Source organism: Saccopteryx bilineata, chromosome 2 (genome assembly GCF_036850765.1).
Source record: "Saccopteryx bilineata isolate mSacBil1 chromosome 2, mSacBil1_pri_phased_curated, whole genome shotgun sequence".
Lineage (NCBI taxonomy): Eukaryota > Metazoa > Chordata > Mammalia > Chiroptera > Emballonuridae > Saccopteryx > Saccopteryx bilineata.
In genome coordinates, this window is record NC_089491.1 from 255679655 (window position 1) to 255703803 (window position 24149).

Below are 24149 nucleotides of genomic sequence, written 5' to 3' on the forward strand. Positions count from 1 at the left end.
AATAGGCACATCCAGGTGGAAATTTCTGCACCAGAACGGGTTTTTCTGTTTATACATGGATGATACCTACCTGCTCATTGACTCTCTTGCAGAAAATAGCAAGCAGGAAGACAGCTGCAATGGGTGGTCCCAAGTAACTGGTGATAGACTGGATGTAATCGAAAAGCTGCCCACTTTGTGCTGACTGTACAACGGGCACCCAGGCGATGCTGATGCCAATCAGCACCAGGATGAACAATCTGAAATCAAAGCCCCACAATAGAGTGTCAATAATTTGGAATCCATTTGTAATCTGCAGTAAGGAGCAGAGGGGAGCCCAAGATAATGTGAACCCATATAGTCCATGGTCCCTGGAAGCATTCCCATACACTAGTCCTCTATTTAAACTATCTGATTCATGGATAATCATGATAATGAGTACACTGGCCCATGTAGCAATGCTTTGTGCTTTCCATATCCTGTTGTGTCTACTAGTCAATAAGTATATATAGTTATATATCTAATATATATAACATAACTAGCATACACACACTTTGTATGACCACAGCAAGGAAACATATTTTGAAATTTTATTCTTGAGGCTTTTTTCTTTCATATTCTGCCTCCTCTGGAAAGTCATCTGTACCTTTGAGTAAGTGCAATACACAAAATGCACAAAAATGTGCCTCAATACAATCTCAGGGTCAAGGGTCTGTCCCAGAGCAAAGCAACAAAATGGCTCTCTTCCCGTGTTCCATCCTGAGCCTTATAAGGAACAGAAAAATCCAGTAAACCCCTATCTGAGGAAAAATTAGTCAGGATAAGTGTTGCTTCCTGTGAAGCCAACCAGTAGACTCTTGCCTGGTCAAGTTGCTCCTGGACACATCTCATCACCTAAGAGTGACCTGTCACTTTTCCTTGACTTCCTTTGCCCTAATCTTGATCATGAGACCAATGAGGTAGAGCCCTTACCCTTTCTGCACTCATGAGGAACCTCTCCCTTGACTGACATTGCAAAAACTTGCTCCACCTGCCCAGAAGAGGTTGACCTGCCACAGCCCCATGGAGAGACATAGAACTCCTGCTAGTCCTGTATTTAAACTATCTGATTCATGGATAATCATGATAATGAGTACACTGACCCATGTAGCAATGCTTTGTGTTTTCCATATCCTGTTGTGTCTACTAGTCCACTGACAATAACAAATGTGCACAAGATTGGTGTTTTCAATTTTACAGAGCATGTTCCTCTGAATAATATCACTTGATCCTGCAAACTGTTGCAGCAAAGGGTCAAGGCATCAGAGGCACCTGGACCTCAAAGATGGCCAGTAAGAAGAGCTGCAATGTGGAGGGCTGAGGAAGGCAGCATAGGGCAGTATAAAGAAACTTGGACAAGGACTCAGTTGGCCGTAACTCATTCCTAACTCCACCATTGTCCCAGCTGCCTAGATTTAGGCAGGACAAGCTTCATTTTGCTCATTAAGAAATTTAAGTTTAGATGAGATAATCCCTGATGTCACTTCCCACTCCAAAGGGGTATTGTTTGATAATCTCCAATTTAAAGTAGATGTCATTGGAGGGCAGATATAACTAGCTACAGAGGTCTCTCCCATTCTACCCAGGCCTCTATTTGTCTTCCCTAGCTTCAGGGACCTCTGAGATTATTCAAGCTTCTGGTGCATGGCAGAGTGAAGCTGCACTGACCTTCCTGCAATCATGAGCTCTTTCTCGGTTGCTCTCTTCCGGATCTTGGTGTAGATGTCCATGGTGAAGAGAGTGCTGGCGCTGTTGAAGATGGAGGTCAGGGAGCTCATGAGAGAGGCCAACATGACTGACAGCATCAGGCCTCGCAGCCCTGGAAGAGAAGGAGGTTCTGAGTGGCACACGCAGCATCTTAGCTCTTTCTCACTTGGAATGTGTGAGGACTCATTGTTTGCCTTCTGAAATCATGCCGTGGTTGGCCTTTATTTATCTTTCCAGGAAGACCAGACATTTTAAGAAATGGACTGTGATTTTTTATTCTTTTGTAAACTCATAGCAATCAACAAAGAGGTCGAGACAAAATATATCTGAGGTTAACACTTTGCAGTTGGATGATGATGGTGATGGTGATGATGATGATGATGTATATGTGTGTTTTCATCTGAGGTAAATTTAAAAGATCTCTCACCCAAAAGATTTATGATATAGCAGAAATATTTAAACTAAGATTCAAGAAAGTAAAAAGACAATCTATAGAATTGAAGAAAATTTTTGCGAGTCATATATCTAATATAAATCTAGTATACAGAATATATAAAGAACTCCTACAACTCAATAATAAAAAGGCAATTCATTTACAAATTGTCAAAGGATCAGAATAGACACTTCTCCAAAAAGATAAACAGATAGTTAATAATCACATTTAAAAATGCTCAACATTACAGAAATTCAAATCAAAACTACAATGAGATACCACTTTGTACCCACCAGGGTAGCTATAATAACAATAATAATAAAGACAGATAATAACAAGAGTGGGTGGGTATGTGTGGAAATAGAAACCTTCAGATATTGCTGGCAGTAATGGAAATTGGTAGAGCTACCACAGAAAATAGTTGAACATTGAGTTACCTTATGGCCCATCAATGCCACGCCTAGGTATCTAGCCAAAAAAAATAAAAGTATGTGTCCATACCAAAATTTGTACATAAATGTTTATACCAGTATTATTTATAATAGCCAAAAAGTCAATAGAAACAACACAATGTCCATCAACTGATAAACGGACAAAGAAAATGTAGTATATCCAAACAATAGAATATTATTCATCAACAGAAAGAAATGAAGTACTGATACCTGCTACAACCTGGATGAACTTTGAAAACATTATGCAGAGTGAAAGAAGCCAGACACAAAAGGACAAATATTGTATGATCTCATTTATATGAAATGTCCAGAATAAGCCAATCCATAGGGACAGAAAGGAGATTAGTGGTGGCCTAGGGCCGAGAGGACTGGGGAGAAATATGGAGTGATGCCAAAAGATACAAGATTTCTCTGGAGGATGACAAAAAAAAATTTTTTAATTGATAGTGATGATGAATACTCAACTCTGTGAATATACTAAAAACCAGTAACTCTATACCTTAAGTAAATCATATGGTATATGAATTATAGCTCAGTAAAGTTATCTGGAAAAAGAACAGAAGGCTCTATTTCCAACTGGCCTTAGGTAAGTCATGCCAACCCATAGGTCTCATTTCTTGATGTGTTAAATGTGTATAATACTATACCTGCCCAAATCAGAATAAGGGATTATTGGTTTAAACTTTTCCTAGTCATGAGAAGCATGGTTGGCTATAATCTCTACTACTCTTTGCATAACAAGGAGAGCACAAGTGTGTCCCTGATGAGGCTGGAAGACCAGGCCATGCTGAAAACCTACCATGGAGAGCCCAGTCTCAGAATTAAAAGTAAACTTAGGGTTCACTAGGTCATAAGCCTACCATTTGTCTGATACATGAATCCCAGCCACATTTCCTTCCCAAACCCTCCAGCGACAGGGGAGCCACTACCCCCACAGGGAGTCTGCTCCCTCTTGGACTGTCCTGACTAGTCTAATATCTGCCTCTTGATGGCCTCAGACACAGTCCTGTGTGCCACGCCTCTTTCTGCCATGCACAGTTTGCTCTAGCACCATGTGCAGAGCCACAGTCCTCACCCAGGGTCTGTCTGCTAATCTACCGAAATAGCATAAACACCATACTGAGGCCGGTGTAATCTGAGCCAGCACTCTGAAAGAGCCATGTGACTCTTCCTAATTGCAACCTTAATTAATAAGCAGCCCAGCTAAGTGGAATAGTTAACTATTACTCCCATGTTTATAGAATTTGAATCTAAATGATTTGCCCAAGGTCATGCATCCAGTCTGTGGTTAAAAATATATAAATTTTTTTTAAAAGACCATCCCAAATTCCTCAATTCCAGCCTTGAGCAGAGTTACACAAGCCAGACACTGAGTTGCCGGGTGGCTTGCAAAGTCACTGTCTTTTTGTAGGCCTCAGTTTTCCCAACTGTAAAACGAAGAGGTTTGACTCAGATCTCTGTTTTCTTTTAGTAATAACATTTTATAGAAGTTTATTCTAAATTTTCCTGATCCAAATACCTGGGAATTTGTGATATCCTGAAACCTCCTACCCTACCTAAATCAGAATGTCTTGAGCCAGAATTAGATTTTTCTTCAATATGAAATATAAAAAGTAACCCCAGAGGTCTATACCAAAACTCTAATCTGGGCTCTATATCCTCAAGCTTCTAGGATAACATATTCTCTATAGTGAAGCCCCTTGTGTCCCATCCATCGATTGCCTTAAACATCCTCATTTTAGAGCTAAAATCACTCCTTGCCTTTCTCTCCATGTTTTTCCTTGGGACAGTCTAGAGTCAATTCATTCTCTGGGTAAAACTCCTCTTAGTTCAAGCTATCATGTTCACGTCAATTGGAGAGCTTGCAAAGACCGTCCAGATGAGCGTGGAAAAGTTGTGTTTTTCCCTAACACATTTTCATATCACCTCCTTTCCTGATTAACAAACAAGTGCCCCGTCTAAGAGCCCAACCAAGTCCTACATCTCCTTCCCACTAAGGGAAGACATATTCAGAAACTGGGGACACCTGAAAGGAGGCTTCCCCTACCAACCTCCAGGCTTGGAACAGCTTGTCCCAGGAGGCCCACAGAACCCACCGACAGCCTAAGCCCAGCCAGGCTCCCAAGAAAGAGACCACCAGTGGGGACGAATCTCACCATCGGGCATGAGCTCCACCACCAGAGTCGGGTAGGCGATGTTGGTACAGCCAACCTTGGTTCCGCAATATTTCTCACATTCGGAGGGAACGGTGCAGGCAACTTTTTCTGCAGAGAGATCAGAGCTGTGTCAGCAAGTAGACGTTAGGGCAATACTTCCAGACAAGACATTTCTATCTAAGGCCCAAAAATGGATCCACAAAGAGTGCAGCTCCTGGCTGGATCCTTTGATGATAAACTCTTGCCCTGCTGGTCCTGACCATCTCCAAGCTCTGACTGAGAAGAAAAGACAGTTGCTAGGCAGAGGAGAGGGAAGCAAAAAGTGCTCAGAGTGGGAAGGGACAGGCACATCCTTAGACGTCAGCTAGCTACCCTGCGGCTCAGGAGTAACAATTGTCTTATTTGCCTGAAGATTAGGTGGCTCCTGATTTTGAAGTTTATTTTAAGCAGCTCTCTCAAGTAGGGCTGAATGCCCAGACAATTGAGGGCTGCCGGGTCATACTTCCAAGATGTGGAAAATCTAGGATAAAGATAGAAAGGAAGTGATCCGGAAGGGGACAGGAACATGATCTAGAGACTTGGAGAAAATTCTAGAAACTTTTATAGAATTTAGCTGAACAAATATTAGGTACCTGTTATAGGTATATCATTTAGGGCTGCCCCTTAGAGCACTGATTCACCTCAAATATTTTTGTGTATTATAACCATTACAATGTAAACTAGGAGCATGCAGCAGCCAAAGGAAGCAACTCCTCTGGACTGTCTCATCTTCATTTGGAAGGATTCTCACCAAACTTTCACTTCATGGTGCTCTCTCTTCTCTCCCTTGTTTTTAAATTTCCCATTATGTCATACTCCAGCAAAGTTTTTTCTTTAATGAATGATTGATTTTTAGAAAGAGACAAAGGTGGAGAGAGAAAGAGAGACATCAATTTATTTATTGTTCCACTTATTTATGCATTCATTGGTTGATTCCTCCTTGTGCCCTGACCAGGGATTGAATCTGCAACCTTGGCAAATCAGGACGATGTTCTAACCATCTGAGCTACTCAGCCAGGGATATTCCAAGGAAGTTTTTACCTACGATGGCTGACCCCCCCCCAAAAAAAAAGCAATAGCAATGCTGGATAGGCCACAAAAAAGCCAAAAAGTAATCTGTCACCCTAGAAAGCAAAGTGCTCCTTCAAGGAAATGGTCCAGGAAACAAGGATCGGAGCAGCAGATAATTAAAGACCCGCTGGAGTCCCCTGGCATTAAGGACGCCGTACACACTACTACAGTCCACATGGAACTGAGCAAGAAGTGAGCAAATATTAGCTGGAAGAAGCTACAACTAGAGGCATATCAGGACTTCAGAGAATTTGCAAAGAACAGGAAGGCAACTCTGTGGGTTCTGTGACCTCAAGTTGCTCACTGACTAGGGGGAGATTGATAATGTTTGGTAATGCATGGCATAAAGGAAGAAAGTGGCAGAAAGGAAAGAATTGGGAGCTTCAGGACTTTTGAAGTGACTCAGAGCTAGGAATGGGAGAGAGTGAACACTGAGTCCAGCAGAAGATATCACCTGTGTAGAGGATGCGGCTAATCATTCCAGGCATCACCATGAGAAACATGGGTAACAGCTTCAGGTACCCACACATCACGCAGCCGGCCTTCACATGGGACATGTTTTTGGCTGAGAGGCAGCGCTGCACAATGACCTGCCAGGGAGAGCGTGGTGAGGGAGGGGTGCAGGTCATGACACTTTCTGGCTGCCCCAGCTCCCCTCCCCCACATCCTGCTTCCTTGGCCCAGCACTCCCATGTTACCAAGGCTCCGTGACACCCCCGCAGACCACGTGAGCCTTGCCTCACCTTTCCCAACCCCAGGAGCAGACAGGAGTCCCCGCCGTGCCCTGGGAAGCCCGTCCTCCCCGCCCGCCCAGTGTGGGTACCTGGTCCGTGCACCAGTACCACAGGGCGAGGATGGACAGCCCGAAGATGAGCCCAGGCCATGGCAGGTCTCCCTTGAGGGGGTCTCGGAAGATGTGGAAGGAGTCGGCCCTGGGGGTGTAGCATTCCTCCTTGATGGTGGTGTTTCCATCAGAAACCACGGTTGGAATGGCATTCATGTACTTATCCACGAACGCTTCATACCCTCCCACTTTCTGAAAAGCTGGAAAACATTAGTAACAAAAATCAACATCACAAAACTCTCCACTTTTCACAGCAGTTTCCTCCTGTGGCCGCCTGACACACTGCAGGGACTTGACGACCGGCAGCCGGAGCCCTTGCTGTGTGGCCTTGGCAAGTCACTCTCCCATTCTGGGCCTCAGCTTTCTCACTCATACAGGGGATTGTTAACCCAGCCCAGCCCCCTCCGGGGCGACTGTGAGGCTCCAAAGCAAGAACCTGTGAAAGGACTCCAACCGTGAACATCTTTACAAAGGGAAAGTGTTTGAATTACTAACAGAAAGACCTTGGTTTTGAACCATGTACAAAAACTCTGGGTTTTTTTCCTTCACCCACCCCCTACTGTCAGCAGTGGCCTTTGGGACCTCAGACACAGACCTAGAGACATGTAGACTGGGCTTTACTGCCCCTGGTCCCAGCCTTGCCGTGGGATGTACAGAGAATGGGTGAGGAGTCTCGAGCCCTGTGGCCTATTGACTGTGTCCTTGAATAAGGTATCCCAGTCCTTGCCCTGGAGACCGCCTCCCCCCAAAAAAAAAAACCCCAATGGAAGCTCTTAGATAACAGAGTATAGAAAGTGGATAAGAGGCTTCACAGGACTCACAGAGAATCCAGACCCCATTAAAAATAAAATGAATTTTATATCCTCCCATAACAAGTACCTCTAGATCTAGGGTTTCTAGTCTCATCTTTAGGATTTTATTTATTTATTTATTTATTGTATTTTTTCGAAGCTGGAAACGGGGAGAGACAGTCCGACAGACTCCCGCATGCGCCCGACCGGGATCCACCCGGCATGCCCACCAGGGGGCGATGCTCTGCCTACCAGGGGCGATGCTCTGCCCACCAGGGGGCGTCGCTCTGTCGAGACCAGAGCCACTCTAGCACCTGGGGCAGAGGCCAAGGAGCCATCCCCAGCGCCCAGGCCATCTTTGCTCCAATGGAACCTCGCTGCGGGAGGGGAAGAGAGAGACAGAGAGGAAGGAGAGGGGGAGGGGTGGAGAAGCAGATGGGCGCTTCTCCTGTGTGCCCTCGCCGGGAATCAAACCCGGGACCCCTTGCATGCCAGGCCGACGCTCTACCACTGAGCCAACTGGCCAGGGCCTCGTCTTTAGGATTTTATAGGCAAATAAAATTTTACAAAATTAGAGGGTCTAACATAGACTGGCTGATTTTTCAAGTTTTGTCAAATAAGAACATAAAGTAGAAAATGATCACTTATTATCATCAATTCATAAAAGAAAGGATATTGAATGTCAATATGTAGACAAAATATAATCTGAAATTTAAGACATAACTTTCGAATATATTCAGCCTGATGGTTATTTAGTCTTATCCTTTTTTCTTTTTTCTTTTTTTTTTTTTTTGTCCAGTTTCTCTGTGGGGAGAAGACCATGTCATCACAGGCCTACAGTGGGGACCACTGCCCAGACCATCTAGCAGGGAACGTAGGTGTTGTCTGGGCCAGACCCACCCTGAGTCCTCCAAGGCTGAGGAAGGTGCTGCCTGCACAGCCAAGTGATGGCAAGTCAGGACTGGACCACTCCCCTGGGGAAGGCAGGCAGAGAAGCTGGACTCGATTTTCTCTCCCTGGGCCTCTACCTCAGGCTGCCCCAGCCCCACTTACCAAACCCGGTCAGAATAAAAGATCCCACCAGCATGATCGCGGTCTGCAAGGTGTCTGTGTAAATCACAGCAGCCAGGCCCCCTAAGCAAACAAAGAGACAATATATCTGATCTCACGTAGGAGAGCAACCAGTCAGCCTGCCTCCTGTCTCTACTGCTGCCTCTCTCCCTCTGCACACCTGCAGAGCACGCCCCTCGGTCACCCGCCTGCCCTTCCTTCCCTCCTTCTCTTGTCCTGTTACAGCAGTCTGCCACCCAGCATGATCCAACATCTCTACCCTTCACAGAAATACTGGGAAGGCCTTGAGGAAAAGAGAAATGTTCCTCCCTAATTGAGGAGGAAGAGCTTAAACCAGGAGATGGCTCCTCTGAGGTAAGAAAAAGCATCTTCCACAAGTGAAGGCAGGGAACAGCAAAGAGCTGACATCTCTACAAGATGCCTGGGGACATTACCAAATCAACACATTTAAAGGGCTACTTGTATGTTGACTCTATTCTCAGACCATGTGGCTCCAGCTGAAAAGCAAGTTCTATCATAGACCCTGGCCCCTGACCGGGGCAGAGTCACACCTCTGCACAGGTGTCCCCATTGTTACTCATGTCATCAGCTTTGCCAGTCACCTCTTGAATCTCCTCTAAAATCTCTTTGCTTGTGTTACTTCCTCCCTTCTTCCCCACAGTACCTCTCAGTCCCTGTCACATCAAATCCAAGACCTCTGTCTGGCTTCCAAGGCCCCTGCCCTGTGACCTCATTTGAATTATCTGCCTTTATCGCCCACACACAGCCCATCAACTACATCCCATAGACCACCCTCCTCCTAAACACATCTGCTGCTCACACCCTGCCCTGACCACACATCATGCCCATTTCTGCCTCCTTTCTTTGCTCTCACCTGTCCCTACGCCAGGCACTCCCTCCTCAATTCTCCCAACTTAGCCAAGTTCTCTTCACAACCTGCAAGGCCCTGCCCTGCCTGCCTCCTGGAAGAAGCTGTCTTGACTATTCCAGTCAACACTGGAGGTTTCTGGGGCAACCTCCATAACTTGTTAGGTTCTGTGATTTGGGACCAAGCAAATGCCCCACCCTTGGACTGTTTCCTGGGCATATCTCTCCTCCTTGAAAGAAGAAGCCTTGTTTCCTACTTTCATTCAATCCTGCCCAACTGCCTAACCTCGGGCTGGGCTTGAGCCGAGTCGTGTGAACGGACTCACCTGTGATTGTGTAGATGGCAGTGATTGCCAACAGGAGAAAGATGGCCAAGTACAGATTCAGGCCCAAGGCCAAGTTGATGAATATGGCCCCAGAGAAGATGTCTGCCTGGAAGGAGAGGAAAGGTGAGTTAGGGGTGAGAGATAGCAGTGGCTACAGGGTCAGGAGAAAAACTTGAAGGGTTTAGAAGCTGTCTCCTGGATAGTGTCAATGCTTGTGATTTCTAGGGTCCAATGTTAGCCCAGGTCCCCTGAAATAGAACAATTAAAGATTCATATTTTTATCCCCAGTTAAGAACGTAAAAGACAAATACTACATAATTCCATGTATATAAGTACTGAAAGGGCCAAATTAATAAAATAAAAGACTAGAATGTTGGTTACCAGGTACTGGGGTGAGGGGGAAATGGGGAGTTACTAGTCAATAAGCACAGAGTTTCAGGTAAATAATATAAACAGGTTCTAGACATGTGCTGTACAGCAATAGGCCTAAAGGTCAACAGTAATGTACACTTAAAATCCATCAAGAAGATAGGTCACTTGCTAAATGTTCCTCCCACAATAAAATAATATTAGAAGGATACAAATACCTGAGAGTCATACTCTATTCCTACATTTTCCAATAAGCTTTATATAAGATCACAGCAGTTATTCCATAGAAAGGAAAGGATTCTATGGTCAAAGAGGTCTGTGAAATACTGGATTAAACAAAGTTAAGGCAGTTTCTTGACCACGCAACTCCTCTGAGCCTCTAATGCACTGTGTGTGCTGTGAATCCCCAGGAGGGAAGCATGGTAAATGACCCCTCACAAACTTATTTAACTATGGAACTCTGTTTGCCAAGAAACAACTATTAATACTTTGAGGTTCCTCCCAACACACCTGTGGATTCCCGCTGTAAGCTATTATTCGCTGTTTACACCTTAGTGTGCAGAGTTTTATCAGATCTATTCCAAACAGCAAGTGTGAGCACTAGACAGTCCTGGGGAGGGAAACTCCAGCCCTACCCTGGAGTGGAGAGAAATTTTAACATCATCATAATTTTATCTCTCCTGTCCAGATGGAGTCTACCTTGACCCTAACACAACCAGAACATCACCAAGAACCTCTTGCATGGCCAGCTTGGTGCTAGGTGTTTTTATCTAGATTAGCTCATAGAACTTGAGGGAGAACTACTCCCTGTTCACCCCTGAATTCACCATTTCTTGCTACAGTTCTTGTTCTTCACCTTGCTTCATTTAGTCCCATGAAAAATCTTCTATGTGGCTGGATGGTGCGGTTGCTAACTTAAGCCAAGAGAGAGCGTTGGAGTTGCCCAAAGTGAATTTTCATGGCATCTCCAAAATACTACCAGGAAGGGTAGGATTAAGGGAAAAAGAAGTGACTCATTTTTGTTTTCAAATCTCTGGGTAGGAAAGAAACTAGACTTCCCCTAGATGCAATGCACAAGTTGCTTTATTGCATAAAACCAAATATATTTCAAGACATATAAAAGGCTACCCATGAATATCCCTGGGAAATGGAACCCTTGCATCTCTTCTCTATTCTTACCTTCCCCCTCTGTGGCCCCTTGCTGCTCCTCAGGGACCTTCTGTCACTCAGGTCCCCACCAACCAAATCTCCTATTCCCTGCCTCTTCATTGTCTGAGAGTTTGTCTCACAGACCAATGCCAAGCCTATGTGTTCATGCATGACCACCTCCCCCAAGATGGACCTCCTGAGGACCCTGTGCCTTGGAGTCCCCTACAGATTCTCTAGCCCATGGGAACCTAATGTCATTGTGTTGCTTGGTGAAGGAGAAGAGGCAGAAATAGGAACTAGGGAGACATGTGGTTACTAAGAGATGGGCCCGCCTCCAGCCTCAGGGCTAGTGGTGAAAGGACTTGGATGTTAACCCCAGCACTGCCACTATAGGGCTGAGTGAATGGATAAAACACCGTGCCTCTCCATGTCTCAGTGTTCTCGTCTTTAAAGTGGTGTTGTGACCCTCAGTGGCCGGAAGTAGGAAGGTCCTGCCATGGAGAAGAGAATTTTCTTCCCAGGTCCTAGACCTGTTCCACCCTGCCCTCCGCAGCGGCTGAAAGAGAGGAGAGGCTCCAGCTGCACCTTAGACTTGCTGAGGGTGAAATGGCCGCTCCTTCCTGATTGTCCACACTGGGCCACTTGAAATTGTGATGAGTAATCCTAACACCTGTCCCTCCCCTCACATGCCTTGTACCATCTCATAAAGTAACTTCAACTTAAGGGCCCCATTCACTGATTATTACAGTAAAATGCTGTTAAGTATGCACTTTTTCTGATTCAGTAGATTAGCAAATAAGTACAGTAAGCAAAATACATATGTATTCCAAGGCTCCTACTGCCTTTAAAATGCCCTTGATTGGTTTATTTTCCAGAGAAGTTAATTTGTAATGCTTTATAATAACATGTCATAGTAGACTATGATAGCTTCATTAATATTTGTCTTGCTGTTATTAGTCACAAATAGATAACACATAACTCTTAAAGTAAGCTATAAACAAAGTCTATAAACACTTATGAGAAGTACTGGGTTAATAGAAGTCTTGTTTTTATAATGCTCTATTTCTGGCTAACAGGGCAGATAAAGAATGCTAAGAAAAGCCTTCTCATGAATAGAAAAAAAACCTGAGATAAATTCTTCTTCCCATGAGTCACTCCTGATTTCAGGGATGAATTCCTTCTGCCCTTGGAACCTCGAAAGCCACCAGGTATGCTTGGGGATACCATAGGAAAGCCCATGTTAGCCTGGGTGCTCTGGCATTGGTCTTTGGATCTGCTAGGTGCCCAAACTTTATCCTGCTTCAGAGGGTATTGTTTCCTTCCACATCCAGGTGACTTTACAGTTTACCAGGAGCTTTTAGACATATGCATTGTTTGGATGCTCAAAATAAGGCGATGGAACAGGTAATTTGGCTCCACTTTTCAGGTGAGAGAAACAAAGTCAACGACTTGCTCAAGGGCTAAAATCCAGATTTCCTGTCTCGAAGTCCAGTGACCTTCTCACAACTTTGAAAGGTAAGGACCCTCCTTTCTAGAATAGAGGGCCAGGTCTTTTTTAATCCAAAAAGAACTTTTTTGTTTTAAAATAAAATCATTTATATATGGTATAAAAACAAATAGCACAGAAAATTACACATTGAAAAGTAAAAGTGGCCTCTTCCTTGACTAGGCCCAAACGTGACCACCATCGAGAGCTTTTATCCACCAGAGAATTTTGAAGATGGCTTTCTGAAAATTACACATCACCAATTCTGTTCCACAGCCTCTAAAAATAGTAATTCTGAAGATGAAACGTGGGAGAACGTTTATAGTTTGATGCTAAGAGGGGGAAAAAAGACCACAAGATGGTGTGTATATTCTGTTTGCAACTTGTGGAAGCATGCACACATGCAGGCAAGGCCAGACTGTGAAAATGTCTGTATTAGAGAGAGAATTATAGGTGCTTGTCCCTCCAGATTTTCTTAAATACCGTTGTTACAATATTTTTACAGTTTTAAAGGTGGGGGAGCAGACGTTTTAAAACACGATATATTCTTGATGGATGTATGGATATACATATAGGTTAAAAAATGCAAAAATGTGGACCAGAAAAATACAAACCAAGTTCAAGACAGTGTTTACCTTTTAAGAAGGAAAGAAATAGGTCAAGAAAGGTACGGGTAAACATTTGGTCATATTTCTAATGTTTCATTTCTTTTTTAAAAAGATGGTAAACTCTTTAGATCTCTAGAATCTGGGTAGTGGCATTTTCTATATTGTAATTTTCTATACGTTTAAAGCATGTCATTACTTGTTATTTATAAGAATAGGGAACTGGATAGGGCATATCCCACCAGCTTTGATATAGAACTCTCCTATAATTTTATGAGACTGTTTCAAAGCTAATCCCAGATTTCTCCTTCTCTAAACTATTAGCCTTAATAAAGGAAGAAAAAATAAAAGGGAGAGATGGAAGAAAGAAAGGAATTTCCCCAATGTTGCTAAGCAAAAACAACTTGAGGTGAAATAGAAAATTATGGTCCTCTAGTTTAGGAGTCAGCAAACTTTTTCTGCAAAGGGTCAGATAATAAATGTTTCAGGCTTTGCAGACCATAGAGCCTCTGTTCAACCTGCTCAACGCTGCCACTGAAGCATGAAAGCAGCCATAGAGTGTGCCTGTGTTCCAATAAAACTTTATTTACAAAAACAGGAAGTTGGATCTAGCCCAAGAGCTTTCTTTTCATCATTTTGAAAATTTGAGTGAACAATTTCCATGGGACTCATAGGAAACAATAAAAACACAGACCCAGCTGTATTTTCGAGAAAAAATCTCTTAGAGTAATGGAGTCTCTGACTGTTAGCCTTCAGCAAGTTGATCTGTGTCAACTCTGATGCTTTGAGATCCTGTGATTTTATGTGTGCTCGTTGCCCATTCTGGTCCTGGTCATACCTGAGCACTCAATAAATCTTATTTGGCACTGGGGTTTGAGATGGGAAGCCCCACTGCTCAAACTTCTCTTTTCATTTGTGAAAGTAAATGGCCCAGGTGATGAGCAATTAAACCTTGAGCAAAAGCCAAAGCTCTTATTTTCACCCAGTGATTCAAAATGGACAGTGAAGCTGTAAAAGTTTATTGCAGTCATGATGTGTGATAATAGGAGCCCAGGAAACATAAACAGGGACATTGGTCATCACGCGTAATTCATAAAATATGAGGCTTTATCACAAGTGATTGTGCACATTTGAATAAGATAAATAATGCCAGGAAATTTTACAGAACAGAATGATTGTCAGAACTCAATAGGACAGGGTGCTCAGGCAGAGCCAAAAATATTCAGAGGAGTGCATGGAGGAATAAAGTCTGGGCCTCAGAGTCATGACCCCACAGGACCACAGCTCGGTGGCCTGGGTCACATCTGGGTCTTGAGCCTGCAATACGTTTCAATTTTCTCTCCCAACAGTTACATACCCACCAGATCCCTTCATCCTTCCCAAGTCTTCCTATTAGGTCCTTGGTTGTTCTCTGTCTTGAAACACGGGGCCACCCTTCTCATCCATCACAAATTATCCAAGCCTCTCCACGCACACACAACAAAATTGATTAATATCTGTGTGCAAGGTAAATACCTGACTTTCTTATTTTGTTGACTAGCAATTTTTTCCTTTTGACCGTGAACCCTGAACTCCTGTGTATCAATGAAAATGCCTAGCAGGTATGGTCGACATCAGCATAAACCTTTTCAAGATTTCAAGCTTTGTGACTCATGATAAACCAAGAGCCAGCTAAGTTTATAAAGACAAAGCCTCACTGTCTGACCCTTCTCTTCCCTTTCCTAATGCTGAAGGTCCCTCCTTCAGCTGCTTCATTTACCCAGTACACAGCTTATGTTCTCTTCTCCCGCCCTCTCAAATCCCACTCTCAGGAACTCATTTATATTGTAAGCTCATTTAACTGCCTATCTTAATTTTTCCCAAGATCTTGAATTTTGACTTACTCTGTACTAAAGAACAGAAAGACTCAGAACATGGGGTGGGGGGAGGAGTCACATACTGTCCAAAGCTTTGGATTCAGTCTCAGGGACCCTGCTTCTCATCCTAGTATTGCTACTGTTTAACCCCCCAATCAGGACCTCAGTTTCCCTATCTGTCAAATGAGAACTTAGGACATAGGACTAGATGACCTATCCCATTCTTTCATCCTATGCATTTATCCCATCCAAGCACAGAGCAGAACTGTGCAGAGAACACAGACCTTGGGATGAGAGACACCCAAGATTCAATCCTGGCTTTGCCATACACCAGCTGTGTGACTTGGGACAAATTTCCTAACGTTTCTAAGACTCAGTTTTCTCTTCCAGGAAATGGAAAATAAAATGAAAATCCCTACGCATGCAATATTCTTATGAGAACTGGAAACAGAATAAGCAAAGCCCCTACTGGAGACTAAGTAGAGAGTGGCACTGAACAAGGAGCAGCTGTCATCCTTCTTGTGCATTATTCAAGGGATCCCCGGCTCCGGGAAGCAGGTAGAGCAGGCAGGTCATTGGGCAAGGCCTCCAGTGAGGAGCCGCAGAAATCACGTGGAGAAGGAGCAGCCTGCACCAAGTTCTACTTCAAAGCAAAAGTCCAAAACAGCTGACTGCCGGGGGCTGGGCTCCACCAGGACCCGTGCTGAGGGCGGCCGCCCCTCAGCTGCCTGGGCGCTCCCATGTCCAGGGAGGTTTAATCAGTAACCTAACAATAGGTGAGGCAATTTGGAAGGAAAGGAGTGAAGTTGGGCACTTCACTTATAATGACCACCCTTATACTAGCTTTGAGGGCAAAAAGTGCCCTTTCCATGGCAACTACACTCCACAGACTTTCACCCAGTTGAACTGTGGACTTGGAGCAAGTCTTGCTTCTGAGAAGGGGAGTCCAAGTGCCATCCGCTACATGTTCATTAAACAGGTGCACCTCACCTACAAGCTGAACTGGGGAACTGTTCCCTTACCAACTTCCAGCAAGTTCCAGGGTCACTCCCCACCCTCCCTGCTTACATTTCGTTTTCTTCTCTTACATTGCTGCCCTTTCCCCCTCACCACCCCCCCAGGAAGACAGGCTTCTCCACCCCTCCCTGCCCCTCACCCCCCCCAGGAAGACAGGCTTCTCCACCCCTCCCTGCCCCTCACCCCCCCCCAGGAAGACAGGCTTCTCCACCCCTCCCTGCCCCTCACCCCCCCCCCAGGAAGACAGGCTTCTCCACCCCTCCCTGCCCCTCACCCACCCCCAGGAAGACAGGCTTCTCCACCCCTCCCGTCCTTCCCAATGCAGTCTCTGCACAGGGATCACTAATGAAACAGGACTGTAACTAAAAACTTTCCCTGAAGGAGGGAAGGCAAAAGTGAAGGAGGCAGAATCATCACACTGGCAGGCAAGCACAGAGATGCCAACCAGGGCTGTAGCAGTTTGAGGCAGAAAGCAGGGGCAGAGGAGGAGCAGTAATCCTGCCCGGCAGTCCCAACTCTAAGACAAAGCTCTATCAGCCCTGTGGGCAAGAGCAGGTTTCCATTGAGTTGTGTAAAAAACACATGTGCAAGACTGATCAGTGGAGAAATGCTAGTCTCTTCAAAAATGGTGCTAGTAGAACTGGATAGCCACATGCAAAAGAATACAGTTGGGCCTGACCTGTGGTGATGCAGTGGATAAAGCATTGACCTGGAATGCTGAGGTCACTGGTTCAAAACCCTGGGCTTGCCCGGTCAAGGAACATTTGGAAAACCACTACTATGAGTTGATTCTTCCCACTTCTCATCCCTCTTTCTCTCTCCCTCTCTCTCAAAAATCAATTAAAAAATAAAAAATAAAGAATACAGTTGGACCCCTATCTCACATTATACACAAAAATTAATTCAAAATGACCTGACCAGGTGGTGGCGCAGTGGATAGAGCCTCGGACTGGGATGTGGAAGGACCCAGGTTCGAGACCCCGAGGTCACCAGCTTGAGCGCGGGCTCATCTGGTTTGAGCAAAGCTCACCAGCTTGGACCCAAGGTTGCTGGCTCCAGCAAGGGGTTACTTGGTCTGCTGAAGGCCCGCGGTCAAGGCACATATGAGAAAGCAATCAATGAACAACTAAGGTGTCACAATGCGCAGTGAGAAACTAATGATTGATGCTTCTCATCTCTCCATTCCTGTCTGTCTGTTTCTGTCTGTCCCTCTCTCTGACTCTCTCTCTGTCTCTGTAAAAAAAAAAAAAAAATTAATTAAAAATGGATCAAAGACCTAAATGTAAGAGCTAAGACTTTAGAAATCTAAGGATCAAACATAAGAGTCAATGGAAAAATTTTTTTTTTTTTGGTGCCACAGAATCCGTGAATTCAATGATAACACGGGCATGAGCAACACAAATAAAAGTAGAAAAAATGAGCTTCATCAAGATTCCAAACTTTTGTGCACCAAACAGCACTATCAGGAAGTAAAAAGACAAACTACAGAATGAGAGAACATATTTGCAAATTATGCATCTGATAGGGGTCTACTATCTAGAATATATAAAAACTCTTTCAACTCAACAGCAAAAAAACAAACAACCATAAAGAAAAAAGAACCCTGTGCACTGTTGGTGGGAATACAGATTGGTGGCTCCACTATGTAAACAGTATGGGGGTTTCTCAAAAAATTAAAAATAGAAATGCATTATGATCCAGCAATTCCACCTCTGCGTATATATTTGAAGAAACCCAAAACACTATTGCAAAAGAACATATGTTCACTGCAGCAATACTCATAATAGCCAAGATATGGAAACAACCTAAGTGCCCATCAAGAGACAACTGGATAGAGAAGATGTGGTACATATACACAATGGAATATTATTCCACCATGAAAAAATAATGCCATTTGTCATCTGAGCTTTAGGTAATCATGAAAATAAAAACACTAGCAGCGGCCCTGGCCGGTTGGCTCAGCGGTAGAGCGTCGGCCTAGCGTGCGGAGGACCGGGGTTCGATTCCCAGCCAGGGCACACAGGAGAAGCGCACATTTGCTTCTCCACCCCTCCGCCGCGCTTTCCTCTCTGTCTCTCTCTTCCCCTCCCGCAGCCAAGGCTCCATTGGAGCAAAGATGGCCCGGGCGCTGGGCATGGCTCTGTGGCCTCTGCCCCAGGCGCTAGAGTGGCTCTGGTCGCAACATGGCGACGCCCAGGATGGGCAGAGCATCGCCCCCTGGTGGGCAGAGCGTCGCCCCTGGTGGGCGTGCCGGGTGGATCCCGGTCGGGCGCATGCGGGAGTCTGTCTGACTGTCTCTCCCTGTTTCCAGCTTCAGAAAAATGAAAAAGAAAAAAAAAATTAAAAAAAAAAAACTAGCAGCTATTTTTTTCAGCACCCTTCCTAGCAACAACAGAAGGCTCAATTCAGATTCAACCTGACTCAGGATTCAGCCAGGAAAAACCTCTGACAGGATGATGAAATTGGTCCAATCTCCCTTTGGGGACTGGAAGGAGGCAGACAAGAAAAAGGAGGAAAACTGACTCTAGCCAGTGAGATGACCCCCTGCTGGCTGAGGGGGAAAGCTGGAGCCACTCCCTGTGAGTTCTCAGAAAATGTCACTTCTCTCTCTGTCCTTGGATTTGGCAATGGAGTCTTAGACATGATACTAAGAGCATCAGCCACAAAAGAAAAGAAGATAAACTGAACTTCATCACCATTTAAAACTTTTGTGCGTCAAAGGAATTACCAAGAAAGCGAAAAGACATATTTGCAAGTCACATATCTGACAAGGGTCTAATATCCAAGATACACAGCCTTCTTCTCTAGCGAGGTTAGGGTGCTGAAGCCATCCAGGGAGCAAGGGTGCTCATGTTGGCCATCATCTTATCTTACATTCCAATGACACTCCATGTTTTTAAGTAAATCCATTTGAATGTCCCCACCACCCAGGGAGGTAGGCAAGGCAGTGCTTGTTAACCCCACCTTACCCACGAAGAAGCTAAGCTCTGGGGAGGTGAAGCAACATGCCACTTGCCCCAGGTCCCTGCTGGTGAGCAGTGGAGCAGACAAGGAGCCCAGGCTTTTCCACAACCGCGTACTTCCTCTGATTATTCTCCTTGGTGGCTTTCTTACCAAGGTCCTATTTTCTTTCTGTTATCCTTTATCATTAACAATATCCTTTCTTTTCACTGCTATTTTAACCTTTATCAGACTGACAATCAACTAGGGGATTTAAAAAAAAAGAAAAGGAAAAGGCTAGGCCAAACTTTTCTCTTCCCATCATCCTTTGGGGAAGAAAAGAGAATACCTTAGAACTTCATTGGTTTCTTGGATCTTTTGCTTTTTTGTTTTGTTTTGTTTTACCATCAAAAGAAGTGTTGATTTGCACACTTTTAAGGTAGGAAAGGTGAAGTAAAGAAAGAATACAGTCTTGCTGCAGTGGGTCGGCCCAGAGCTCTGTGTAGTTCTCAGGTAGACCCCCATAGCCAGACAGTCCCTGAGAAATCTCAGCTCTGCACAGTGGAGCCTGCAGCTCCAGGTTGGTAGGGAGACTGGCTAGATGATGGGGGAGCAAACCCAATAGTTGGGTTCAGAGAGAGTAGAAATACCCCAGAGAGTGAATGACCAAAGGCCCAGGGAGCTGATTCCAAGCAAACATAAGTCTTCTGCACTGAAAAGGACAGTCAGCTGGAGCCAGAGGTCAAGGTTCTATTTCTGATTCAGGATCATGAACAAGGACTTTCCACCCCCAGCATTTTTGTTTCTTCATCCATAAAAGAACAGGGAAAATCTCTGAGGTACTTTCAAGAGTTGTCTTGTCACTGACTGCTCAAGTTTAAGTGCATCAGAAATGTCACCTGGAACCAGAATCTGACCCTGAGAAAGCACAAAGACCACAGCAACCTCTGAGTTTGGGACCAGCCTTCAGACATCCTAATTCCCACTTAATCTTCTATTACAAACAGCTTCCACTGAACCTTCTTGAACCTGTTTACGTGTTCAACCTTCTCCATGGTGGCAGATAAGAAGTTCCATGTGTTGGCTCTTTGAAACATGAACTAGGGCTTTACTTTAAGGAGCAAGACTACTTAAGGAACCAAGTTAATAGAAATGTACAGCGCTGCCCCTTGGTAGACCAGCACATGCTGAAGATTGAGAGTGGGAAGGTTTTGAGACATCTAGTGCCCAGCTTGCCATGCGGTGGACTCACCGAGATCTTGGTGAAAATGTAGAGCAACAGCGACAAAATGGAGAGGTAGACCTGGATCCGCTTGCCTCCAAATCGCTTCCTCAAGTACTCTGGCATCGTCACCACCTACATGGGATGGAAGTGCGGTCACTGCCAGCCAGAGTGACCAGAAGGCCCAGAGCCAGCAGAGCAGTGGCATCCACCATGGTGGCAGAGGTGTGATCAAGGCTTCACCCTTGTTGGTCAGAGAAGTCTGCACTGTGGCCAGATGGCTGTCCTCAGCCATTTGCTCATCTCAGTCCCACATGCCTCACTACAAAGGTAGCTGCATTGATCCCAGGATATAGAAAGTGCCCCATAAACGCTTTTTTAAATTAATACATGACTGCATATAACCAAGAAGGTAGATCCTTGCCCTGGAGGAGGCGGGGATAGGTAAACAGATATTCCTATGCAAAGTGCCTACTGTGAACAAGACATCATAACAACAGCAGCATCTTCTTAATGCACCAAGCCAGGTGGCCAGGCTGGATGATTGTCACCCAGCTCTGCACACAGGCCTTACCAAGGACTGTGGCTGCAGGCCTGCTCAACTGTTCTCCCAGTTCCTTTCTGCCAATTCCAACCACATTCTATCTTGTTCCCTCAGCCCTGAGCCTGCTGTCTCCTGGGATCAGACAGCTGTCACCAACAGCCTCCCATTGCCGAGTCTGCTCTGCGTTTCTTCCATATTGCTTTCAACAGACTCACACATAGTAGGTGCTCGTTAAATCTCACTGAATAGATGATGCTACAGCTGCCTCAGGTAAAATGTCAGAGAGTTTTCTTCAAGAGTCTGGCATGCATTTGATAGTTAAGTACCAGTTGCGTACTCAGCAAACCAATCTGCTGATGTATGTTTGTTTTTTCACATGCTGCTTCCCTTCCTGGGCAGAGGCAGTTACAGATCAGGGGCAAATGCAGGGCAATGCCTGTAAATACATGGCCAGTGCAAGGGGATGATGCTCCAGAGGGCTCTGAGCAGAGTGAGATTAAGAGGGCAGAGAGAAGCCTGAAGAGGGCTTCCTAGAGGACGAGTCATGGCTTAGTGGATCTAATGTCCTTAAAAGCCGTCAGGAACTTTATAACCTGGAAAAAAAGGCAAGGCCCAGGCTTTCTCTGCCATTTATTCTGTAAAGTCTCCTCTGCCTTCCAGGATGACAGAGGTGTGTGTGCGTGCGTGCGTGTGTGTGTGTGCGCGCGCGCGCACGTGCGCACACACATGCACACGTGGACAGTAGATGGAATAACCGATACTTACCCCAGCCTTGATGTAAATAGGGACAAACACCCAGCCCAGGACAACCACCAAAATCAGGGCCTAAAACGAAAACAAAAATGGAGTCAGATCGTAATGCTTGGAGATCCCCCAGCTACTGCAGAACAATCACCCAGCGTTTTCTCTTTGGGCTCTGAGGACAACTCCCTGTGTGGCCATCAGAGCTGGAGGGTCTTTGCTGCCTGACTGGCCCGTAGGAATGGTAGTAAAGCAACAGTGGAGGGGACCCCTGGTGACTTTCTGGTGACATCATAACTCCTTTTTCCTCTTCCCTAGTTTACAAGGAGTAAAGTACCATTTAGAGACCTTTTTAAAAATAAATAAATGATAATAATAATAATAATGGAAATCTGGTGAAGAGCTTTTCCAAATCTCCAGTATGGCTGAAAATGTAGAGGAGTTTCTTGGCCTTTCAAAAGAAAAAATAATATTTTCATCATTTCAGTGGTTTTTCATGCTACTCTTGTGGAAGGGGAGCAGGCCATGGGGCTCCTGGAACTGGGCCCCGCCTTCATCCACATCACAAGGTAGCTGAGAGAGGTCCCCTAACATCTACAACAGCCGAGAGAGGTCCCCTAACATCTACAAGTCAACCTGGTCCCTACTGCCCACTAGTGGGCATTTCAGCTTTCATGGTGGGTGGTAGCGGAGCAACCAAAGTATAAATAAAAAGATAGATTTAACTATAGTAAGTTGTTTCATAAAGATTTATTCTGGCCCTGGCCGGTTGGCTCAGCGGTAGAGCGTCGGCCTAGCGTGCGGAGGACCCGGGTTCGATTCCCGGCCAGGGCACACAGGAGAAGCGCCCATTTGCTTCTCCACCCCTCCGCCGCGCCTTCCTCTCTGTCTCTCTCTTCCCCTCCCGCAGCCAAGGCTCCATTGGAGCAAAGATGGCCCGGGCGCTGGGGATGGCTCTGTGGCCTCTGCCTCAGGCGCTAGAGTGGCTCTGGTCGCAACATGGCGACGCCCAGGATGGGCAGAGCATCGCCCCCTGGTGGGCAGAGCGTCGCCCCTGGTGGGCGTGCCGGGTGGATCCCGGTCGGGCGCATGCGGGAGTCTGTCTGACTGTCTCTCCCTGTTTCCAGCTTCAGAAAAATGCAAAAAAAAAAAAAAAAAAAAAAAAAAAAGATTTATTCTGGCCCTGGCCGGTTGGCTCAGTGGTAGAGCGTCGGCCTGGCGTGCAGGAGTCCAGGGTTCAATTCCCGGCCAGGGCACACAGGAGAAGCACCCATCTGCTTCTCCACCCCTCCTCCTCTCCTTCCTCTCTGTCTCTCTCTTCCCCTCCCACAGCCAAGGCTCCACTGGAGCAAAGTTGGCCCGAGCGCTGAGGATGGCTCTGTGGCCTCTGCCTCAGGTGCTAGAATGGCTCTGGTTGCAACAGAGCGACACCCCAGATGGGCAGAGCATCGCCCCCTGGTGGGCATGCCAGGTGGATCCCGGTTGGGCGCATGCAGGAGTCTGTCTGACTGCCTCCCTGTTTCCAACTTCAGGGAAAAAAAAACATTTATTCTGCCAAACTTAGCGAAAATCCAAAATAAAGTACTTGGTAAGTAATTATTATTATATGCTTTAACTTGCTATAACTCTGCTTTATGAAGTTTATAAAGTAAAGTTATTTCCCTACTTTATAAATCACCATTACTGTGGAACCGGTGGGCAGTTAGAAAATTTTACTACTAACAGAGATACAAAAGTGGGCTGTAGGTATAAAAAAGTTGACTACCCCTGATCTACAACATATACCTTTGAGTGTGGATTGAACTAGTTGAAAGCTAAAGCCCCTTCCAACACCAGGACATGGTGTCTCAGATGTGTAACTCACATTCCATTCAAAGCCCCCGGTGGCAATGCCTGCAGCTGCTCCGGTCCCAGCCAGCCCCACAAAGTGGCCACTTCCGATGTTACTGGCGAAGAGAGAAGCTCCAATCTGGAAACAGAAAGATAAAGTAGGGTGAGGACTCTACGCCCCATCAGGACACTCAGGGGTGAGCCAAGGAGAGAAGAGATGTCAGCCAAGAGGACACAAAAGAGCAGAGGTGGGCCAGGAACAGGGCTCAGAGTCTGTCAGGACTGCTGGTCCTAAAGGTGCTCATGGGGTCTTGGGTAATAATAGTGAAGATAAAAGAAAAGGAGTAAGAAGCGGCCAGTAGGCTGCATCCCCCCATCAGACTGTCTGTGAGTCCTTTGTGAGCTCAATGTACACAGTAAAGAAGACGGGCGAAGCCCCACAGCCCACCACGCCTCCCATAGAAGTCTCCCAAGAGGCTGTGGGCCCAGGAGCAGGGCCTATGTCAATCATCTCTGCATCCTTGCCACTCCTGGCTCAGGACTTTGATCAACATAAGTTCTCAGCAAGTGGGGACATTTTGATAAAGGAACCATTTTAAAGGAAGCCTTTTGGCC

General features: G+C 45.5%; 1 protein-coding gene across 1 annotated transcript in view; it reads right to left on the reverse strand.

The window, feature by feature from the left end:
* SLC5A1 (solute carrier family 5 member 1) overlaps window positions 1-24149 on the reverse strand; it is a 63314-nt gene that overhangs the window by 12236 nt on the left and 26929 nt on the right. Inside the window, exons 3-12 of the mRNA XM_066260053.1 lie at window positions 23569-23673; window positions 21729-21788; window positions 20450-20554; window positions 9776-9881; window positions 8565-8645; window positions 6700-6920; window positions 6331-6466; window positions 4767-4874; window positions 1687-1837; window positions 71-239 (exon numbers count right to left, since the gene is read on the reverse strand). Of these exons, the coding sequence (XP_066116150.1) occupies window positions 71-239; window positions 1687-1837; window positions 4767-4874; window positions 6331-6466; window positions 6700-6920; window positions 8565-8645; window positions 9776-9881; window positions 20450-20554; window positions 21729-21788; window positions 23569-23673 (1242 nt within the window). The remainder of the gene's footprint in view (window positions 1-70; window positions 240-1686; window positions 1838-4766; window positions 4875-6330; window positions 6467-6699; window positions 6921-8564; window positions 8646-9775; window positions 9882-20449; window positions 20555-21728; window positions 21789-23568; window positions 23674-24149) is intronic.